The 23,963-nt window shown below is 38.5% G+C and overlaps 1 protein-coding gene across 1 annotated transcript in view; it reads right to left on the minus strand.

Moving 5' to 3' along the window:
• The window catches only part of Calcrl (calcitonin receptor like receptor), a 71,715-nt gene that overhangs the window by 17,654 nt on the left and 30,098 nt on the right, over positions 1-23,963 (minus strand). Inside the window, exons 2-7 of the mRNA XM_041639843.1 lie at positions 19,633-19,723; positions 17,161-17,247; positions 15,167-15,299; positions 14,220-14,330; positions 13,878-13,990; positions 12,206-12,297 (exon numbers count right to left, since the gene is read on the minus strand). Of these exons, the coding sequence (XP_041495777.1) occupies positions 12,206-12,297; positions 13,878-13,990; positions 14,220-14,330; positions 15,167-15,299; positions 17,161-17,211 (500 nt within the window). The 5' untranslated portion in view covers positions 17,212-17,247; positions 19,633-19,723. The remainder of the gene's footprint in view (positions 1-12,205; positions 12,298-13,877; positions 13,991-14,219; positions 14,331-15,166; positions 15,300-17,160; positions 17,248-19,632; positions 19,724-23,963) is intronic.

Genomic DNA, 23,963 nt, shown 5'->3' on the forward strand with positions numbered 1-23,963 from the left:
CATGATAGAAAGGTCGCAGATTCGGACTGTAGTGATTCCTATTGCTGCCTTCTAAGCAAGCTCATTAACACGTGTAAGAAGATTGGTGCAGATAGAAATCAACTTGTAAGTGACATTTTTAAATATGATTATTAAACAAATGATTTACTTGAAACATGCTAAAAATTTTAAGGTAAATACGTATAAAATTTGTCCTGGGGACTGCAACTCATGGCTTTGTATATGCTGGTCAAATTCTCATCCACAGGTAATGACTTTTTTTTTTTTTTTTTGAGACCAGGGCTCCCTTTGTAGTCCTAGCTGGCTTCAATCTTGCTATGTAGCTCAGGATGGGCTCCAATCCACAGACACCCCCATGCCTCTGTCTCTGCCTCGAAAGTGCTGGAATTAGTCATCCAATTAATATCACATGGAGGCCTACTCTTTTCTGAAAGGAAATGAAGCAGTGGATCTGGGGGAGAGGGGAGGAAGGACAGGAGGGAGAGGAGGCTGTGGTCAGGATGTATTTTATGAGAGAAGAAAGAAAGAAAAGGAGGCATGCACAGTGGTGTGTGTCTAGACATGCCTAGTTAGGGAAATTTATCAATTATTAATCTATGTCCCATTTTTTTACCTACTCTAAATTATTACTTTCCTCAAGTACTAAAAGCGATTATAATCCTTGGAAATACTTTGCAAAAAAAAAACTTGCTGTTTTTTTTAATCACTACCCTTTCTATTTTAGCATAACCACAGAATAAAAAATGTGGCTAAAGAGTCTGTATTGTTTCCATTTCATAGTCTTTTCTGATAATTATTTTAGAAAATTGTTTCAAGATGCACTTTCTGGTAAGCAGGGTTATAGAAGCAATTGGTACAAGTATGCCAATGACACCATTCTAAGATTGGCCATTTCCGCATCTTCTGGAACAGTTTTACAGCAGATGATACCATCAAGTCAGCACACATGGTCCTGACTGGGCTTCTGAAGATGAGCCCTTCCTTACAGCATGCGTTTGAACACGTTCCTAACATCTCTAATCCTCAGAGTCCTTATCTGTCCTAGAGGAATCATTACATGATTGATTGCCTTGAAGGTTGAGTATGATAAAGCATGACATGGGGAACACTTATCAATGCTAATTATTACCTATAGCATCCTTAGCATAGAGTTAATTTTAATTACGCAGTCAACAGTTTCCTGACGCAATAGTAAGATGGCATCAAATTCTATCTCAATGGTTTTAAACTGCTTCTGTAGTGAAATAACCATGGTTTATGTAACTCGACAAAGGAATTAAAAACCTATCATGTTTTTGTTACAATCACAGGAATTCAACATTCAGAAGATATAACTTCAGGACAATGAATTTTCAGTTGATCAAATAACCTAAATTACTTTCCCAAGGATTTCTATTCTGGCTACACAAATCTCCAAACCACTGTCTTTACTATCATGGTGACCATATTCTGCTGCTATTGCAGCAGATAATGTGGTCAAGGATCTTGCCTTAATTTTCCATTGAAAATTCCATTCCATGGAAAGAAATGTTTAAGCTACTTTTCTCGGTATTAGTGACGAGCAGCAGAAAGTAGAGAAGAATGGAAGACGGCTGTACCCCCGTCTATAGAGGACTACTTCCTTATTCTGGTTTATCTAATTTAATCACTGGGTGCTCAGATCACTTCCCATTAAGTCACTGGCTACGTATTTCAAAGGACACCTCGTGCCAATCTTAGTACAAGCAGAAATAATAGGCAGAAAACAATTAATACACCCAAAGGAGGCTCTAAATTTTCATCATTTGTCCATTGAACTGATTTGTGCTAATAAGAACATCTGATTATTTGTGACAGGAATATTTAAAAAAAGAAAAAAACTCTGGTGACAGCTCTTTTTGAGGCTACTTGTGATTATCTACACACATTAAAGGATTTGTGTTTATTTCCATAGAATGCGCAATAAAAATCCCTGCCAGGAAGTGGTCCTCTTCCATCAAGTCCTTCCTTCCCCATCCTTGCCCTTCAGGGCTGACTCTTCAAGGTCACAGGTGAGACAAGGCTGCTGAACGCTTCCTATCTGTGAGCTACAAGGACTTTCCCTCACCTCCTAATGGGCAGGAAACCGTCAGAAGAGGAAACAATCTTTTGGATGTTTGCATTTCTTGCACTCCGAAAACAAACAAAACCCTTTCAGAGGTAAAAAATCACCATTTATTGGGTTTTTAATATATACCAGGCACTAACATAAGCAAGCTACAGTCATTGCCTTAACATCCCCTTATATCATTATCTTTTAATAAAACTGAAGGTTATTCAAGGTCATACATCCAACAGATGACTTACTGAATTGAAAGGTCCCGAGGAAGTAATGGGGGTTTAGTTTATTACTCGGTTAGTTCCTAGTTGCTGTTTAGAGTTATCTGCTGGCACTGTTTCTGAATTCTGGGGGAAGAGTTGTGAACTGCTCAGAGCAAGACCTGAATAATTATTTTATCACAGTGGACAGCAAACAGACACATGAATTGATGTCCTTCTTAACACTTGGGCTCTTTTTGAAAAAATTCAAAGGCTGGAGTCAGAGTAGAAGTCATACTCAGTACAGACTCAGTCCGGAAGGGACAACAGGGACATGGATTTTAGGTAGAGAAGATGGCCTTAGTTAAAGTGTCTTGAGAAGGAAGAAGACCAGAGGTGACAGCGTAAGGTGATATTACACCTTTCTACAGCCGAAGAAAATCAATTAGAGACTAATTTGCAAAATATTTTTTCATTCTGTGGGATTGCAGCCAAATGTTGTGTTTATTTTTCTGCTTTTTTATTTTATTTGTATTTTATTTATATATATGAAAAATATATAAATATATTGTACATATATACATATGTTGTGCAATGTACTTGTCTAATTCTCCTCCTCCTATTTAAGGTCTCAGTTTTTAACATCTGAATGCCCCATCATCAAGTGTAGCAGTACAGTTTCTAATCACTCAATGGCTTCGTATTTCCTAACTACTAAAATGATGGCACAATTCTGAGAGGCATTTACCTTGAGTTTCTTATATATAGTCACATCTGTGTGTGTGGATCAAGAAATTATGTATGTCTGCAAGACTATAAGATGAGATTACAAAATACATTCCCCTCTGGAGGAAAATGACTCTTACTGCGTGTTCTCTTTGTATCGCAGGTTTTAATGCAATTAAATGACTGTATAGTTTTATGCCAAGCAATGGTTTGCCAGCTCAGCTAAAGTAATTTTGTGTTGGTTTATATCATTTTAATTTAGACACATTTAAGTAGCACTTTTGGTTTAAGCTTTTTCAAAAAACTACATAAAATCTGCTTATAAAGAAGTTAAAATCTATAAAACATCAGTAAACATTTATCTTTAACATATATATGTAGCTTCAAATGATGCAATTATTTCTTAAAAGAATCCCAATTTTGCAATGGGTTATTTATTTTGTTTCCATATCTGAGCCTCTCCTCAATAAGCCACTAAGAACAGTTATCTTAGAGTAGAAATGGTTTTTACTGAGCAAAATCTATTACTTCTTGCCCTATGCTGCTCTTACCCAAATCTGACACTCTAATGTGGAAATGCAATTTTATGACATAAGTCGGTATACACTTTTAAGATTTTTTTTCCAACTACAACTCGTATTATGTAATGGAATGAGTTTAACTAACACCACTTTCAGTATGAAGAGCACAGTTTTCAATACACTGATTAAAGAACAACTTGGAGATAAGCTGAGTGGGATTTGATAAACAAGACTAAGGAAAGCATATTTAAGTAAACTATATACAGTGGTAAACTGAGAAAGCCTGGGGCAAATGTGTACGACACAATATACTTCAGGACCTAAGCACACAAAACTTGAGGAAAACAAATGGATCACAAGAGTTTGGAAAGCAAGGGTGTGGTGGGTGCGTCTTGACAGACATTGGACAACTCTAGCTGACTGCGAACTCAGCCTTGTCAAACTTCTTGAAAGATCAAAAGCCGGGTTTGAACGAGCCACTTTTCAGTGACTGTCCTGGTTTATGAGACAGATTTGCAGAACAAGACTCAAGGTAGGATTCCTTTGACTCTCAGCTACCTTCATGGCTAAATTATATATAATTTCTGAAGAAAATAAGAGCTGTAAGGAAAAAAAATAGACCTTCTTTAATTCAAGAGAAACGTGAAAACAAATAAAACCTATGTTCCTAACAATAATTAAAGATATTCAGATCCGAGCTGGGAACAGGTGAGTGCTTGGGTCATTTGTCTTGAAACGTAAATACAAAGTGCATGCAGACAAACTACAAGGTTGTTTCACTAAGCCGAGAATACTTGACGCACCAATGGGATCTTTTTCTTGCAGTGTTTTATTAGAAACTCAGGTCAATAACCTAAAAAGAAAATTTCTACATGCTCAAAAATATGCAACTTGCTTTAAAAGAAGTTGGGAGTAGCATCTAATATGTGTGTGTGTGTGTGTGTGTGTGTGTGTGTGTGTGTGTGTGTCTGTGTGTCTGTGTGTCGTGTGTGTCTGTGTGTGTGTCTGTGTGTGTGTCTGTGTGTCATGTGTGTCTGTGTGTCTGTCTGTCTGTGTGTGTGTCTGTGTCTGTGTGTCTGTGTGTACATGAAAATGCACCACGTTTTCACTGACAAGTCAGATAGATGCTGTGTGATCCCTTTTATGAGCAAGCAGATGAAGCCTTTAATCTGAGCTGAAAGTAAGATGCACGTCTGCTACGCTTTCAGTTTTGCACAGTAATTAAAACATAATTTGTAACTAATCCGAGTGAAGTTTATTTATTTTTTATCTAAAGGGTTCTGCTTTGTTTTTCCAAGCATTATTATGAGTAAGGCATTGCCTCTGAGGGCTTGGCAAACCCCAAAGTTATGGCTCTGTCTCTCCCTCCCTTTCTGCTCTTTCTTTTAATCTCCTGCTCTGATTCCTTACTTTAATTGGCTCTAATATAAAACAAATCTATCTGGTGAACAGCATTCCATGTTCTCTGTTTCTAATTTAAAGCATGGATGAGTCGTAGACCCTTGTCTTCCCTTTCTAAGCAAAAAATAACAAACAGTACCCTGAATCAACATTTTGTGTAGTTCTTGGTTTTTATGAGGGTGGACCAGTGACCCTTGATGACCAAAGTGGGGAGAAAAGAGTTTCCTCTACCAAAGACTAACTGGAGAAGTCTGCCACGTGAGGAGCAGGGTTAAGAAGCAGAAGGAATATGTGGATGAATTTTCACACAGAGAGATTTTATCTGAAGTATCAGCTCCTCTAGAAATTGTTTCCAATTTACTTGGCACAAAATTTGTCATTGCTATCACCCCTGACGGTGCATGTGCAGGCTTCATGCAGTATTTAAATCCGGGGATTTCTGAGGTGCCTGACTTCCTTTGACTTAGCTGCAGTCTGCCATCTTATTTTACTTGGATGCTTCTGTGGGTCAGAATTCAGAGTCCTGACCTATCTCCTCGCTTTCTTGATGGAAACAATAAAGCCTGGAAAGCCTCAAGGAATTTGCTGCGTTTCAAGGCACACTATGACAAGTCAGTTCTGGATGAAAACTACAAGGCCTTTATGGACTTACTCATTCTTCAAAAGCCCATTTAGAGCTAATCTCATGCAAGACACTATTCTAAGGCTTAAGATGTGTGAAGGAACAAAACAGAAATGGTTTTTAGTCTCCTGACACTCATTTTTGATGTTTTTAAATTATTTTTATTAGACATTATTTATTGGGGGGATGCTTTCTCGTGTTTCACACAATTGTATCCATAGACTTTTTCTGAAATAATTATATCACCAAACTATTCATTCCATATTTGTTTTCATTTACATGGGCATTATGACAATCTCCTTCCAGATATGGTACATATAAAACTAAAAGTTTTGCTTTTTAATTTTTACTCTAAGGACCTTATAGTGTATTTTCTAGAAGTAGCAAAACTGGGAACTTTCAATGGACTTTTAACGGAAATAGTGAGAGCAAAGTCCACACCTGCAAACATTTGATTTGAATAAGAGACTGCTCAGCGCTGCAGCTCAGTGACAATACTGCTACTCTAACAGCCCTAATCACAAAGCGGCCGTGTAGGTGGTAATGTCATCTGCACAGCAAGCATGAGAATTGCACCACGCCCTGATACATCTCTGTAATGATGACTACATATATCAAAGGTATTTGAAAGCCAGGTGGTAGTGGCGCACGCCTTTAATCACAGCACTTGAAAGGCAGAAGCAGGAGGATCTCTGTGAGTTTGAGACCAGCCTGGTCTACAGAGCAAATTCTAGAACAGTCAGGCCTTTTACACAGAGAAAGGTACTTTGAAATGCCACGAGTTCTGCCGTGAGCATCTGCTGTATTTCACTTCAGGCCTGGATAATAACAAAAAAAAAATGGTTTGTGGTTTTGTTTCTTTCTGTTCGAGCTATCTATAATTCAAGAATATTCAAGTCAAAGAAAAGAGCTAAGTCAAACAGAAAGGTTATAGATGGAGAAGGACCTGGGAAAGTTAGCTCTTTAACTGGGAAATGAGGAAAGTTTAAAAGTTAGCCCAGATAGTATCTTTATGGCTTCTTATCTACAATTTCTAATGCAATTCTTGTTAATCAAAAAAAAGCCTTTCAATGACACTATCATATCACAAATCTTTGACTCATGAGTCAGATGAGTCTTCCTTCATGTCCCTACCGTTCTTTAGAGATCTACACTAATACTTTTAAAAACTGTTTGACTATGACATGGGGATAATGCTGGGTAACTACACACATGTAGCTAGCCAGTGTTCCCAAATGAATGGTAACTCATCATTTTCTGAGAAGTTCATAAATGCTAGATACTGTGTGAGTGTATGATGTGCAAACATTTCCAGCAAGACTTGAAACATTCCATCCTGAGGGAAGCTCCTGAAGCAGAAAGATAAACAACTCAAAACAGCAGTAGGAAGTCCCTGAAACTGACCACATTCACTAAGTCCCTCCATGACTGAGGAAGCAATAAACGTGGAGAGCTTCTCCCAGACTAGTTGAAGTCCAAATACAGAGGAGCAGAAAAGAGGGCTCTGGGAGCACCCCAGCTGCCGGGGAAAAGCAGAAACCAGCCCAAATAACCCGGAAGATGTTTAGACCAAATGAGACAGCTGGAAAGGAAATCTCCAGCCTGTTGAGCAACTTGCAGGCTGTGCCAGGTGTTACGGGTTCCCAGCTTGGGTGGGCCTTGGGGATGCTTCTCTCTAGGGGTCATTGCTGCTCCAGTTTCTCCTCCCCCATTTTCATCTAAGTAACCCCAAAAAAGACTTATTGTCTCAGCAAGTTGGACTCTTGTGGCATCTGTACTTTGTCAAGGATCCCAATCCAGGATGAGGAGATGTGTGTGTGATTATACTACAGTCTACTGAAAACATGACGGCTCACTTTAGAAAAAGAAAACATTGAGCTTGCTTATAGCCAGAATTAGGCGAAGTACACACTATGAATAAGTATTGATATCAAGATTAAAATATGCCCCATTTGTTAAAATTATTTTCAGATCCAAATGTGTGCCTGTCATACTAACTCACAATTAAAAAATGTGTGATGCTTTCTTTTATAAAGTTCAGTATAATAAACAGCTCATTGTAATTTTAGTATAAACATTAGGTATATGCAAAGAAACTATTTTCAGTCTTTTAATATTTTTTGTAGAGGTCAAGAGCCAAATTTCTTAAATTGGCAAGCAATTCATCTGCTTTAGAATATTTCATTTGTGTGGCACTACATGATTATTTTTAAGAGTAAAAATGTTAGGAAATAACAAATATTTGTATTTATTATATATTGCTCTTTAATTTCTTTTTCCTAGATTTTTTTTAATTAAGCCACATAATTTCTTATCATTTTTTCCATGAGAGGTTTCCTCTGTGTAGCCCTCCTGGCTGTCCTGGAACTCTCTCTGTAGACTAGGCTGGCCTCAAACTCAGAGGATCTACGTCTGCCCCCATGAGATAAAAGGCATGTGCCACCTACTGTTAGCTTCTTCTCCTTTCTTATTATTCAAACTCTATTCCTAATTATTTGGACTCGAGGGGTCATATTTCTAACACTGTATATCCTGATCTTTTTACGACATAACATAATGGGCTGTTTATATATAAAGCATCTGTGGGAGCCCACAGAAGCGAATCTATTTCACATTGACGAAAGATCAGAGAGTTCAGACCTGGTTTTGCTCCATCCAGGTTCTATGAAGGGAGGTTTGACCCAAGGTATGGCTAGGAGAATATTCTGACCTAGGGTGTGGTTACTTGATGCTTTGGCTATGGAGAAAGGTGATTACTTTGCTCTTTGCATCTTAGTGAAAAAGCCTCTTGCCTTCCCCCTCCTCTTTGGGTTGGGTAGATAAAGCCTATGAGAAATCAGCAGGGGCGAATCTCAATTATACTAGTTGCCTTCCCGATTCTATCCTGTGTCTGTCTTTTCTTTTGTATCTGTGTTTTTCTAGCTGCCATTTCCTAATCCTCACACTTCCCTCCAAGCATGGACGAATAAGCTGGGCAGGACCCAGCTGATGTTGCTGCCCAGGTGCAAGATACGGGAGTATTTGTGATAACGTGAAATTTCTGGCTTTGGGGGGAATGAGGTTTGGATCTGTCTATTATATCTTTGAAACTAATATATTTCAAATAAATATATGAGTTCATCTTTGAAAAAGTGATTTCCATGGATAGTTTGGAGGCTTTAAATCCTAACCTTTAAATATTGGTTGAATGATTATTGTATAAGCCTGCTTGTTCATTTCCCGGCCACCCAGACTACTGAAATAATCACACAGAAGCTATATTACTTAAATCACTACTTGGCCTATTAGTTCTAGCTTCTTATTGGCTATCTCTTACATATTAATTTAACCCATTTCTTTTAATCTGTGTATCACCATGTGGCTGTGGCTTGCCAGCAAGATTTCATCTGGTATCTGTCCCTGGCAGAGCTACATGATATCTCCGACTTGGCCTTCTTTCTCCCAACATTCAGTTTAGTTTTCCCCACCTAACTCTACTCTACCCTATCACAGACCAAGGCAGATTCTTTATTCATTAACCAGTAAAAGCAACACATATACAGAAGGACCTCCCACATCAAATGACTTTTGTTTTTAGAGTAAAATATACATAAGTAGAGACATCAAAACACTAAGCCAGAAATTTATGTCAATGATTATTTACCTACGTAAATTTCTTTTGCACACAAAAGTACCAGTTTCTTTGATGTTATATATTTTAACCTAAAGATAACTCATTCTAATTCAAATTACTTCTCCATTCATAGATTCTTAGGCTTTGAAAGAACATTATAAGCCTTCAAGCCCACCTATAAACCCAAAACAAGAACAGCTGACTATCTAGTATTCCTTTGTGTGTATAAGAGTGTTCAGCTCGTTGTACATGTGTGGAAACATGCACACATGTGTATGCATGTAGAGGCCACCAGTTGACACCAGACATTTTCCTCAACCACTCTTTCAATTATTTTTTTAAAATAGTATGATCCACTGAACATGGAGTTTGCCAAGTTGGCTAGGCTTGCTAACCAGCAGGACCATAGGGCCCTTCTTTCTCCACCTTCCCAGCAACGAAATTCCAGACAGTAGTTTCCTGCTCCCAGCTTAGTCCATGGGTACTGAAGATTCAAACTCAAGTCCTCATGCTTCCAGACAGAGCACCTTACTGACTGAACCATTTCTCTGACCAACCATGTCAACATTCTTGATAGATTAGTGAGCAATTTCTCTTTGAGAACTTTGAGTGACAATGAGGTCTATTGATAACCAGAGATGTTCACTATACTTCGTTCAGCTATTAAGAGGTTTTCAAATTAAGCCACATAGTCTCTCCTCTTCGTTACTGTACAAACTCTATTCCTAATTATAGCTATTTATACTCATGAGGTTATTATGCTTCTATTGCTATGAATCTTAATCCTTTATGACTTAACGTTCTTTGTACTTTAATGATATAATCAAAATAGATATTGTTTGCTTTAACTTCTCAACCTCCTTGATAACCCGTTTATTATGAAAGTGTTTTCTCCTTTGAGAACTGAATGAATGAGCAGTCTGACAGAGATTTAGACCGATGCTCTACTTTTCCTGGTCCAGTTTGGCTTCAGTATTGTTTGCCTTGGCAGCCCCACTTGCCTCATAAGCCCAGTGAGCATTTTATCAGCTCTTAGATTTTTTCACATGAGGAAGTAGTATTAATTTTGATTCTCACTTGGTGGATATTTTACTGACATGTTTGCTAAATCAGAATTGCATGAAGGCATATGACGTAAAATGCCAGGAGACCATTGTTTTCTTTCTTACTGCTGGTTTTGGAATGCAATGTAATTGCCATTAACTTTATCGCCTTCAGAAATTTAATGTCCTGGGATGTTTTGGCGTATTACATGAAAAAAGAGACAGTTTCATCTGAAGAGTCTCAGCTGGGATGGTTTTTAATTTAAAGAGATCGTTGTCTCTCAAATGCTTTCAAATTTTTACATCGTGTCCACTGTAAATAGGTTACAGCTCCAGTAAGGAATTCAGAGAGAGTCTCCTGAAGAAATGATCAAGTGCAGTTCCCAGATATAAAACATTTAACCAAGCTAGAGAGGCAGAGACGATGATAGGCAGGACTCATTCATAGTTTTGTGTTTACATGAGGGGCAGCAAAAAGCAATCTAAATTTTTAAGCAGAGAATGACAAGTGAGGCCTGTACTTGATATAAATTTTTAAAGATTATCTTCAGGCAAATAAAGAAAGCTGATCTTAAAGCTGCTAGAATAGCAGCTAGGCAGTGGTGGCACACACCTTTAATGCCAGCACTTGGGAGGCAGAGGTAGACAGATCTCTGTGAGTTTGAAAGTAGTCTAGTCTACACACACAGGTTCAGGCCAGCAATGGTTACACAGTGGTTTAATAAAACGTTGGCTGGCCAGTAGGCATGCAGGAAGTATAAATGGGGTGACCAGAATAGGACAATTCTGGGAAGAGGAAAGGCTCAGTCTGCAGTCATCACCCAGACACAGAAAAAGCAAGATGAGAATGCCTCACTGATAAAAGTTACCAAGCCACATGGCTAACACAGACAAGAATTATGGGTTAATTTAAGATATAAGAGTTAGTTCATAAGAAACCTAAGCAATTGGCCAAACAGTATTGTAATTAATATAGTTTTTGTGCTATTATTTGGGTCTGGGCAACTGGGAAATGAATGAGCAGTCTCCTGGTGTGGGACAATTATGTATTCTGTCAATAATGTTTTAAATAAACACTGATTGGTCAGAAGCCAGGCAGGAAGTATAGGCAGGACAATCAGACAGCAAGTAGAGGCAAGTCAAAGAGAACAGGAGAATTCCGGGAAAAAGGAAGCCCATTCCTCCCCAGTCCTGTCCAGACACCAAAGAAGCAGGATGTGACCTGCTCCGCTAAAAAAAGGTACTGAGCCATGTCACTAACAAAGATAAGAACAATGGGTTAATATAAGTTACAGAGTTAAGAAGCCTGAGCTAATGGGTCAATCAGTTTATTATTAATATAGACTTCTCTATGTGATTTCTTTGGGTCTTAACGGCTGTGGGAACTGAGCAGGACAGAAACCCCAAAAAGCAGAACCTCATGCTATAGTCTCTGACTACAAACTGTTATTAAAACTAACCAAAAGGCAGAGAGACTAATTAACAAAATCAGAAAAGAAAAGGGGGACATAACAACAGACATGGAGGAAATCCAGAGAATCATCAGGTCATACTTCAAAAACTCACACTCCACAAAATTGGAAAACTTAAAGGAAATGGATAATTTTCTGGATAAATATCATTTACCAAAATTAAATCAAGACCAGATAAGCAAATTAAATAGACCTCTAACTGCTAAATAAATAGAAACAGTCATCAAAAGTCTCCCAACCAAAAAAAAAAAAAAAAAAAACAACCCTGGACCAGATGTTTTCAGCACAGAATTCTATATTTTTAAGAAAGAACTAATACCAATATTCTTCAAATTGTTCCACACAATAGAAATAGAAGGAACATTGTCAAACTCTTTTTATAAGGCAACAATTACCCTGATACTCAAACCATACAAAGACATTACTAAAAAAGAGAATTGCAGACCAATCTTCCTCATGAACATGAGTTCAATACATACATAATCTTAATTTATCAGTTTTAAAATTTTTTAAAAATTAAATATACTTACTTGAAATAAAAAAATATGATGAGAGAGATGAGCAGGGATGCAATAGATAATCCATGTCCAATTATAGTTAGGTAGAATAAATTCAGTGCAGTCTATAATTGTGTGATTTAAAAAATAGAATTAATTCTTTATCTAAAATCTACTTGTGTATTAGATAAGATACAATTTAATAAATTTTATTTTAAAAAAAACATGTTGCTAGATTTATAATCACTTGCTTGAAAAATCAACAAATACTTGAAAACATGTAAATGAAGTACATCTATTCAAATATATGCCAAGTGAGTTATCAAATACTTATAAGTCATGCTCCATTTTAAGAAATCAGAAGTCACATATTAAATCTTTGAGGTAATGCATTTACCTATCTAGTTTATACTGTACACAAAATCTGCATTTTATATTTAAAAATCAAGTGATACTCAAGGTTTAATTTGTGCAGAATTAAATGCCTGATAAGGCTTTCTTTACCTATTGAGTGTGTCTGTTTCTTCTCATGAATCTGAGGCTCAGAGACATCTTACTATGGAAAGTTAAAAGATCCTTTGATCTATAGAAAGATCATTCTTTGTTTTTCAATTTACTTTTAATATTTTTAGAGGTTTGGTCAGTAGGATGGTTGGTTGACTGATAGGTTGGTTGACTGGTTGGTTGGTTGGTTGGTTGGTTGACTAGTTGGTTGGTTGGTTGGTTGGTTGGTTGGTTGACTGGTTGGTTGGTTGGTTGGTTGGTTGGTTGGTCGGTCGGTTGGTTGGTTTGATGAGTGGGTAGGTGGGTGGGTGGTTGTTTGACTTGGTTGGTTGGTTGGTTGGTTGGTTGGTTGGTTGGTTGGTTGGTTAGCTGTTTGGATGGTTGTTTGATTGGTTGGTTGGCTGGGTGGGTGGGTGGGTGAGTAGGTGGGTGGTTGATTTTGTGGGTAGGTGGGTGGGTGGTCAGCTGGCTTGGGTTTGGGAACATCTCTGAATAGGCAGCGCATACGTGATACATGAATACAGTGACACCATGAAGTTTTTGAGTGGGCCTTCCGAGACCCACTGAAGAAAGTGCACTTGTCCTGGTGAGCACACCAGGGGTGTCTTGCCATGGCCATGGGGCAGACAAAGTGCCAAAACAGGAGGCTCATATCAAAGTTCTCATTTTTAATCATACACACACAAACTGAAACTACATGAAAGTATTTCAGTCAAGCTTTACTCTGTGAGTAATGTCCTTAACTGTGACTTTAATTCTAAGTGTCATAGCAGGGACAAGAATGAAAGTGTCTTGCACAGCCAGTTAGTATGGGTGCCTTCTACTGAGGGGCAGGTGGAGGTTTAGAACCCACTAAGCTTATCCTGTTTGCCTATGGACAGTTTCTGAAATAATTCTAGAATTCCACTAGAAATTAAAGTTTCCCCTTGTATTACACTTTTAATTATATTTTCTCTGGAAAATCTGAAACCCCTATACTGAGCCATTGACTTGTAAATATACGGTTACGTAACAGAACTATTTCCCCGGTACAATGTCTGAAATAAAAGCAGCTTTTCCACAGATTTTTTTTTTCCATTGTTCTTCTCAAATGATACCAGGAAATGGTTTTAGTGTGGAATGGAACATCAACTACTTTCCCCAGTGCTTAGGGAGCAGTTTTAAAGTCTGAACCAGACTTCAGCTCACAGCTGCTACATACCTTCACCTTTTCATGCGTGCTGTTGTTACACAGAGTGTAATTTGTCCATGTTCTGTTACTATCCGGATGTCTAAACCAGTTTCCATCTTGGTCACAGATCTTTGTAACCTTTTCTTTAATAACAAAAAGGAAAAAAATTTAAAAAGAGTTTAATAAACCTACAGTTTCTATTCAAATTTTTTCTTTGGTTAAATGAATTCAGAAATAGAAAGCTAAAATCAAGATAGTTATAGACTACAAATCTTTCTAGACTACTTTTGCGATAGGCTCCAAATACATTAATAAACACAATGTTCACTGAACAGATTTCAATAAGATGTGAGACTAAATTCCAGCATCCACCTGAAGGATCGAAGTCCTGAAAGTAGTCAGGGCAATACTGCATGGACTCGGTTCCTGCCGCGACGTCATTCCAGCACAGCCAGCCGTCCCAGGTTCTGTTGCAGTAAAGGCCTTGGAGGGGAAACGGAAACAAAGGGCACTAAGTCTCTGCAGCTGACCACGAAAGCAAGCTTAAGGAAGGCTTCTCAGTATAAAGAAGTCTCCTGGAAACGAAGATGCACAAAACCCACAATTGCTGAATTTTTGTCGCTAGGCAAGCATTACAATAACTATTAAGAATTATTAATAATAATATCCAAACCAGATTTAGAAATGACCCTGCATGAATATTAGGGTCAATTCAATTTCTTCCAGGCAATTGTTGTTCTATAAATCAGGCTATCTTTTATTCTAACCATGAGACAGTTATTAATTAGTGTCCCTGTACTTAATTTTTTTAAGGGAAAAGTGAAGTATATTATGTTTTAGAAAATGCATTCTTCCCCCCACTCCACCCCCGAAACAGGATTTCTCTGTGTAACAGCTCAAGCTGTCCTGGAACTCGGTCGACCAGGTTGGCCTCAAACTCCTAGAGAGTCCCCTGCCTCTGCCACTGCCTGCTGAGTGCTGGGATTAATTAAAGGCATGTGTCACCACCGCCCGGCTATTTTTAGTGTATCTTTTCAAATTCCAAAATGCACTGTCTTGTTTTAATATTAATGCCACTAATATTTTTTATATTTTTACACCTTTTATAATTCTGGAAAATTTTGTGTAAGAAGCACTTTGTTGAATTTCAATAAAAGGAGTGAGTTGAATCATGTCATAAACACACTTCACAAATGCATAACTTGTACATAAGCTAGAAAATAAGTAACTAGTTAACTTTTAATTACTGGATGAAAAGAACTCACATAGCTAGTTCTTTTAAATATGTGTTAAGTGCATCTAGAATTAGCAGCGTCTACCTTCCGACTGTTGAACAGGATCTTGCATAATCTTTTGGTAGCATTCATATTGAGCAGTCATGATCTTGTTTCTAGTGACTCCCAGCCCCGTTTGGTTAAAGCCTTCTTCTTCTGCCTGTGCCGCGACGAGAGTCTAAGGAAGGAAAACAACAATGGCTTTAGAATGGTGGAAATCTTTATCAGAGACCTGGTGGAAAACAGTAAGAGCAGAGAGGCGCCTGATCGCTAAATGGTTCTCAAGAGGAAAGCCCCCAGTGTGTAGCATTTGCCAGTTTCTGTAGTCTAAACTTTTACTGTGTCAAGTTTCAAACAGCCTTCAGGGCGATGCCACCGCCAGCACTGAGAAGCACCATTGACTCGCCCACGTCTATGGTAGCTGGTGGACTCCAGCACAACCTGAACACTTGTTCTGAAATGCCAAAAACTATATCTATAGCCCCCCAGGGTTTTTACTTGCTCTGTGAATGTTGGTAAGGTATCCATCACTACTAGCAAGACTCTCTTTCATATTGTAAAACAGTAGAAAATAGCATCCAGATATCAGGGAGGACCGATGACATGGGAAATCATCAAGTTTTGTGCACTTGTAACGTTAAAGTAATAATTTTCTCACTGGATGGCATCATATTGCCTGATGAGCACTAAGGTTAACAATTGTTTTCTGCAGGTTTGAGTTTCCTGATTAGAGTTACCCTGGGGAGTAACCGATGAAATTCTAGAACATCAGACAACTTTAAGTCATTTGGTTTTATTTTTCGGTGTTGGGGGTTGAACATAGCATCTCAGGTAAGCTAAGCAAGCACTGTAGATTGAACTACATTCTATTCCAAGACAGAATTAGAAAAACAAAACACATAAAACCATTTTTCTGAAAACATTTGTAGAAATCAAGAAAAGTAATAATAATTTCAAATATATTTACACACTGTCTGTGGGAAAGAGTCCGAGTTCTTTATATTACACTATGCTGATTGGTAATATCGACAATATTGCCTGCAGGGAACTCAAGTTGGCCCATGTAGCTTGTTGGCACACTTAACTGAGGGTGTTAGTGGAAGAAACAGTCTGTCCTTTGAAGTCTAGTCAGCCACTCAAGATAACATCTCGTAAGTGCAGACACTAGACTACTTCTAGACTTGAGGATATTTTCCAATGTGTGGACTCACAGAAACATAATATTGCTTTGTGTGCTCATTGAAGTTTTCAGTACTTTTTTTTTTAATTTCTTTGTCTGAATACTTTTGAGGGCTTTGATTGGAAACACCAGAGGAAAAGTCTTTGCTGTCACAGAATCCGATGAGATTATATGGGTCTCTGGGTTTCTTGCTCATATAAAGAAGAGCAACATGGCTTGCTTTAATTTGATGCAGAGGGCAAAACGAAGAGACACATCAATAAGAAGCAAAACCAGAAGGCATGCAATTCTTTTGGCTTTGCTAATCCTCTTCTGGCTTCACAGCTCTAACACACATATGTCGAGATGCACATGCATGTACACATGCAAATGGAGACACGCTTGCCCCAAATTCAGCACCAAGAGCTATTTGAATGAGCGACTTCATGAATGAATGAGTAAATGAATACAAAATACAGCACATGTCTCCTAGATGACAATCAATTGGTGGAACAAAAAAAATGTTAAAGGAGAATGTGGTTTCTCTTCCAACAAATAACAGAACCCATGTGTCTCTCTAAGTGTATTTTCTGTGCTGTGTGTAACTGTACTATCATGAAATGTCATCCCACTGTTTTCTAACTTTGCCATTTTACCAGGAGTTTTGCACATTTGAATTCACTAATCTTCCAAAGACCCCAAAGTTCATATTAGTCATAAAAATTCAAAGTATAAAAAATACTAAGAAGAAGTGGAATATTTTACTTGAATATAAAAATGAAATCAATGTACTCATCTAATAACTACTTTAACTTGTATTTATTAACTTTTATCGTTTGGAGCTATATTGTAAGGTAAATATGTGGGGATGAATGCTTACCATACTAACAGGCAAGAGAAACACAAAATATAGTATATGCTTCTTCTCCATCCTTAGAGTCCAAAGGAAATGTGCTGTATGTTCAAACTGTAACAAAAATGAAAGATATAAAATTCAATACTCATGCAATCAATAATTCCTTCAAAAGAAAATTACCTGTTATAATTCTACAGTAATCCTATGGACTTGATTAGTAGTCATACAAGTAGTGAGGACATTACGGCTTAAAGTGTAACAGAGTTTAGTGAAATATACTCTAGTTTAATTTGATTTACAAATAATAAAATATTTTGTAGAAGTATTTTTGTGTGATTGGAAAGTATCTTGCTTCTTGCCTTTACTAAAATTTAAACAAATTATTTAACTACAAACAGAATCAGCTTTACACAATTATCTTTTATATTTTATTATATATACATCATTATCTGCAATTTCCTAACTTTAAATTAAGTAAGGAAATTATTCCCAGGCCAATTTCTTGAGAATTAACATTCAAACAACATAAAAATGAAGTTTCAAGCCAAAAGGTTCACTTGGTATACAGAGGCAGGTGGATCTCAGAGTGAGTTCCAGGACAGCCAGGACTGTTACATAGAGAAACTCTATCAGGAGGAGGAGGAGGAAGAGGAGGAAGAGAAAGGAGGAGGAGATGAAAAAAAGAAAGGTTTCAAATCTTAATTTTTCACTGTAGAAAATTGTGATTAAATTTATGTTAATACTAATTATCAAAGGACAGGTTTTGAATCCGCAGGAAGACAATCCTCCAGGCACACCTGTGAAGAATTATCCACATTAAATTAGCCTCTGAGGACTAAAGCACAAGTCGGGACTGACCTAGGCACTCTGCATGGAGGTCACAAGTTTGTGGGTTGGTCCTCTGATGGGAAACCTAAGAGTGGGAACAGGGCCTTCATGACTCATATACAGGCTTTGGGGACCCTACTCCTCATACTGGGTCTCCTTGCCCAGCCTTAATACATAAGGAGGTGCTTGGTCTTACTGCAACTTGATGTGCCCGTGTTCTGTTGATACTCATGGGAGACCTACCCTTTCCTAACTGGAAATGGAGGAGGAGTGGATTGGGAGTAAAAACAGTGTGGGGGGGATGTGGGGGGAGGACAGGGAAGAGAGGAGGGAGGGGAAACTGCAGCCTGGATGTAAAATAAATAAATAATTGTTTTAAGTCAGCCTGTGCGTATGACTGTGGGGAACTACTGGATGGGTTAATAACTGTGGGGAGCAGAATTCTGTGGCCTGGGATCATGAGCTAAATACAAAAAGACAAGCAGGCCAAACGGGAGCATCCACTGCTGTCTGTCTGCAGGCCAAACGGGAGGATCCTCTGCTGTCTGCTTCTTGGCTGTGGACACAAAGCGACCAGAGTTCAAACCCCTACTGTCATTGCTTCCTTGACAAAATAGACTAAACCTTCCGATTATGGGCAAAAATTAACCCTCTTCCTTTAATATTGTTTCCTGACAGATATTTTGTTAAAACAATAAGAAAAGTGGTAAATATAGCGATTAATTCTTTTAAGTCAGGAATATAAGAATATTCTTAAAGCCATCTACATCATTGAAATAACGCTATGGGGTGAGCATTATTAATAATATTACTGTATTTCTAATGCTTGATTGTGTTCTGTGCTGGTGAAAGGGCCTCTCACACATCATCTGCCAGCTGCATACTGAGACAGCCTCTGCTGGGCTGAAATTCCTAAAGCTGACGTCCTAGTAATATACTCTAACAGACTAATCTTAAACATCTGGGTTATCATGAGACAGCCACCAGACACAATACACACTTAAATGTAGTGTTGATTTCTCACGGAAAATAAAAAACTGCCAGGTGGTGATGGTGCACATCTTTAATCCCAGCACTTGGGAGGCAGAGACAGGTGGATCTCTGTGAGTTCGAGGCCAGCCTGGTCTCCAGAGTAAGTTCCAGGATAGGCTCCCAGGCTACATAGAAAAACCCTGCCTCAAAAAAAAAAAAAGTCTTCAGTAGATAAGTAGATATTTGCCATTGAATTTTAGATTAAATTCTGTTAGAAAACACGGCATGACGTTCATTCTATAACCATTTTCAGAATAAAATTAGAATCCCTTTTCCACATGACGCCATGTTGTGTGGGATTTCTTATGACATGATTGAGACTCCATCAGCTGTCAGGTTGAGTTTGCTCCTCTATTTGTCCCTGCTGACTCACCTAGCTAGCTGTGGCTGTTCTTTTTCAATCATAAGCAATCTTCTGAATATTGTTTCTATTCTATCAATCAGCTACCCTGGACGTGCTCTTTCAGATCTGAAGAGTATACCTGAAAATCAGGAAGGACTGTATGATTCTCACGCCTTAAAACACAGGGCACTAGACTGTAAACACGAACCCAGGTTTCTGCAGTCTAGTAACTAGTGTGCTGCTAGTTGTTAGTGGCATTTCGCCCGGGGAAAACCTTATTTACAAATACTCACACACACGGTCGTCTCCAGACTCTAATCACATCTTCTCCTGGCCCACACTCGACATTGTCTTCAATAACTTCTTAATTACAAGGGTCATGACCTAAAATATGGATTGATTTAACATAATGTAATGATGCTAACAAGACAAAATTATTCCCATAACAAACTGAAATTTTCTAAGTAATACCTCTACTAAAATTATATATTCTTAAGCTATTCTAATTTTTAATGAACTACAGAAATGAGACTGGGAAGGAGAGTCTTTATCCTGATATTTAGATTCTTTGCTTATGTTTGAGTTACCATAGGACAGCTTAGTCCCTGAATGTAATTTTCAATATAAAGAATAGATTATATAATAAGAACACAGTTGGCCTAGAAATGTACATATTTACTGCAAGCAAATAATTTTCAAAGTGGTTATATTTTCAAGAAAAATGTTGCCAGGCCTGGTGGTGCACACCTTTAATCCCAGGACTCTGGAGGCAGAGGCAGGCAGGTTTCTGTGAGTTCAAGGCCAGCCACAGTAGCAAGGAGAATTTGAATCCAGGCAGAGCTATACAGAGAGACCCTGTCTCATAAAAACAAATAAACAAAGAAAATGACTTTGAATATTAGCACTCACATTTTTCTTTCTTCATTGGTTTGTTAACATATTTTTCTAAGATATTTATAACTTTAGTAGACTTCTCTATATTTATATTTTTATGTGATTTAGAAGTACTTTCAATCATTCTATTTTAAAACAATGGGTATGGTTTTCTGAAACTTCAATTATCATCCAGAATCAATTTAAAGAAACAGAAAAAAGCAATTTTCTGGGGGGGGGGTAAGAGGGATACCTGCATTTATATTAAAGAGAGGTACGTGTCCGTGTAGTTTTCTGAGCTCTTAGCACAGTGATAATAACGTATTAGGATGCCTGGTTAAGGAATGTAAAACGATAGCAAAGTGAAATTCATCACTAAGTAACAAGTTTCGTCTGGGGCTGGGGAGCTCTCAGGTTTCCTGGGATTGGTGAGTTGATGAGCCACAGAGCCTGGCAGCTCTGACTTATGCCCTGCTGGCATCACAAAGACACAAAGACATCCATATCGATTTGTTAGATTACCGTGAACACAGCTTCACAGGTTCTGTTCATACAATCACTGATATCTCTACACGTGTGTGAATATATCTCACTCTCCCCCCTTTTAGGTACCATGTTGTTCCCCAAACATATACTCACACAGACATACATACATGCAAATAAATAGAAGATAAGTAAATAAACCATTTTAAAGACCTACAACCCTAACATCTTAACACCAATCTCCTAACACTGTTTCTGGTCTGTTTTTATTATCTTAGGAATATTTTCCTTGGGTCTCCAACTACTAATAGTCTAAGAGTTTGACTCTGACAATGAAAATGAATCATTTGGATGAATAATAGTGAGCTTGTAGGAACAAAAGCTCTAGCAAAATTTTTGTATATTGTGGCATCATAAAAAAAATAACATTCTAAGTTTTTTTTTAAAGATGGCTACATGAAGCCTTCTAATCTGACTTCAAGGCGGTGGAAGGGCCTTCACTAACATTGTTAGGATACACGCCAAAGAAGCTCAGCGGCTCTGTGCTGACTTGCTTATCTAATGAGTATTCCGGCTGGATGGCTGAATAACTATTAAGAGAGATTCCTTTGTGATCGTGTTTGGGATTTCATTTTATACTTTGGAGTATTTACTCATGGGGATAATTTCCCCATTGTGGGCATAATTAGCCATTTTCCGGTCATTTTGGTCACACTCTTTTTATTTGAAAAGGCAAGTGGCCAATATCAGCCCAATTAGTAAAAGGTGGGAGGGAGCCATTTAAAAAAAAAAATGCAGCACTCTCTCTACATCTAATGTGGAAAGAATTAGTAGAAGTAAGACGTGACTCAACACTGATCAGGCTAACGAACCCTCTGATTTAGGCTGAATGAGCCATGGAGATAGAGTCAGGATCCTCCCTTCTGGAAGGGTCGTTGGAAGAGCACATCTTCTTACTGTAGCTAAAGGGCAGGTAGGGTACCATGTCAAGGTATTCTCTTATGCATCCTTTTACCATGTGTAACCTACCACTGTCGAGAAGTCAATGACGTCATCAGAGCCTTTGACTCCAGCCATATTTAACGTCAGTTACAGTTCTGAAATCCCTCATTGGGTGACCACACACTTTTGACTTTAAGTTTTGGTTTGGTTTGTAAATGCTTTGAGGAAAGTTGTAGAGGAGAAAGTTCACTAATTTTAGACTAAGCAAGCTTCACTCTTCACCATGTGGTTGAAATAGCACAAAATACCTACAAAATGGCACACAACATGTCTTCCAGTCACATGATCTAGATACTTAAGGATTTCTTTTACCAAAGTAAAGGTAAATATTTTCTACAAAAAAAAAAAGATTTAAGAATTTATCATCCCCTGCCTAGTATATTCTATGCCCTGCTAGTAATTCATAGCTAACACTTTTATTTTTTTAACAATCTTTTTTATTTTGCATACCAATCCCAGTTCCCTCTCCCTTCCCTCCTCCTGCTCCCCCCTTCTTCCCTCCACCCCATCCCCCACCCACTCCTCAGAGAGGGTGAGCCCTCCCATGGAGAGTGAACAAAGTCTGTCACCACCACTTGAGGCAAGACCAAGGCCCTCCCCACAGTAGCTAGGCAGAGCAAGGGAATGGGCTCCAAAGAGCCAGTTCATTCACTAGGAATAAATACTGGATATCCCACAAACTGCCCAAGCCACACAACTGTCACCCACATTCAGAGGGCCTAGTTAGGTTCCATACAGGTCCCCCAGCTGTCAGTCTGGAATCAGTGAACTCCCACTAGCTTGGGTCACACAGCTAGCACTTAAATTCAATGGATCTGAAGAGTGATGGCCTAGTCCTAGATGAAGAACAATCATGACAAGAGAGAGAGAGAGACAGAGACAGAGACAGGGACAGGGAGAGAGACAGAGAGACAGAGACAGAGACAGGGAGAGAGACAGAGACAGAGACAGAGACAGAGAGAGAGGGTCAATCACTTTCCTCCAAGAATGAGCCCTCTGCTGGATTATCTAGTTTTATTTAGTCCCAACAGTTCAGTCTTAAAAACATGTACACACAAGCGACACTAAATGGGATCAGTAGTGTGAGGGGAGAGGGATGCGTTTACCAAAAATAAAGAAGAGGTCATAAATTTGAGGGGTGGTCATAGGGAAGTATTGGTGAAAAATGAAAGGCTGGAAATGGTGTCAATATGGCACTTACATATGAAATTCTCAAAAAATTAAAAATGCATGACAGAATTTCCTTCCGGAAATCAGAAGGATTAATTCAAAGAGAAAAAAGCACACTGTTGAAGAGAATGATTCATATTGGAAGTCTACAGCAAAGCACTCTAAGCAAGTGAGCTGGGTAAACTATCACGTGAACAAACGAGATGGGATTGGAAAGAGACGAAAGTCCAGGTAGAAGGTTTATGCCTCTCTCCACCACCCCAGGGTTCACATCAATGCTAATTTTCAAAGTGGTCATTTTTGGAAATGGAACATTTGGAGGTGGTAAGTTTAGATGGAGCCGTGAGAGTAGAGTCTCACCAAGGGATTGACTACAAAGGGGAAAAGGAGGGGGGTGCATTGTGTGTACATGTATGTGTGTACACATGCACAGCTGGAACTTTGCGTGCCATCAATGACATAATATGAGAATAACCAGAGAGGGCATCTTCATTAATAACCCAGACAGGGAGCTAGGTTTCAGTTTCATGACTTCTAGAACTCAGCCCATGTTGATTGGTTTCAACAGCTCACTGTGATCAAGACACAGAAAAACATATTTAAATGCCTGTGATATTAGAAAACTTTCATTTTGGGTGATCTGAGGACTTAGTAACTTAAAAGTATAGATCATTCCCAGAAATGGATATTGGGTTTTGGGATAGGAATCAATGGCTGATTCAGGGACAATTGAGAAAAGTGTTGGTTTGGGGAACGGGGGATCCTGAGCCCAGCTGAGACATTTTATGACTCCAGAAGCCTTGTCTTCATGACTGTAGAGATCTGTGAAAGAAAACCTTGAAATGGGCACACACACACACCCCATCATGTCCTAGACATTTGGTCTGGAATGAGCTGTCTTTAGTATGAAGGAACAAAACTATATACTATGATAATGTGTGTGCAAATTAGTTTTGATCACTTTTGCAAACATTAGTGTCTAAGGTGGTGGTGGCGCACGCCTTTAATCCCAGCATTCTGGAGGCAGAAGCGGCGGATCTCTGTGAGTTCAAGGCCAGCCTGTTCTACAGAGTGAGTACCAGGATATGCTCCAAAG

This window comes from Microtus oregoni, unplaced genomic scaffold, assembly GCF_018167655.1.
Source record: "Microtus oregoni isolate MIOR12 unplaced genomic scaffold, Mior012 000060F_ref0000265, whole genome shotgun sequence".
Classification (NCBI taxonomy): domain Eukaryota; kingdom Metazoa; phylum Chordata; class Mammalia; order Rodentia; family Cricetidae; genus Microtus; species Microtus oregoni.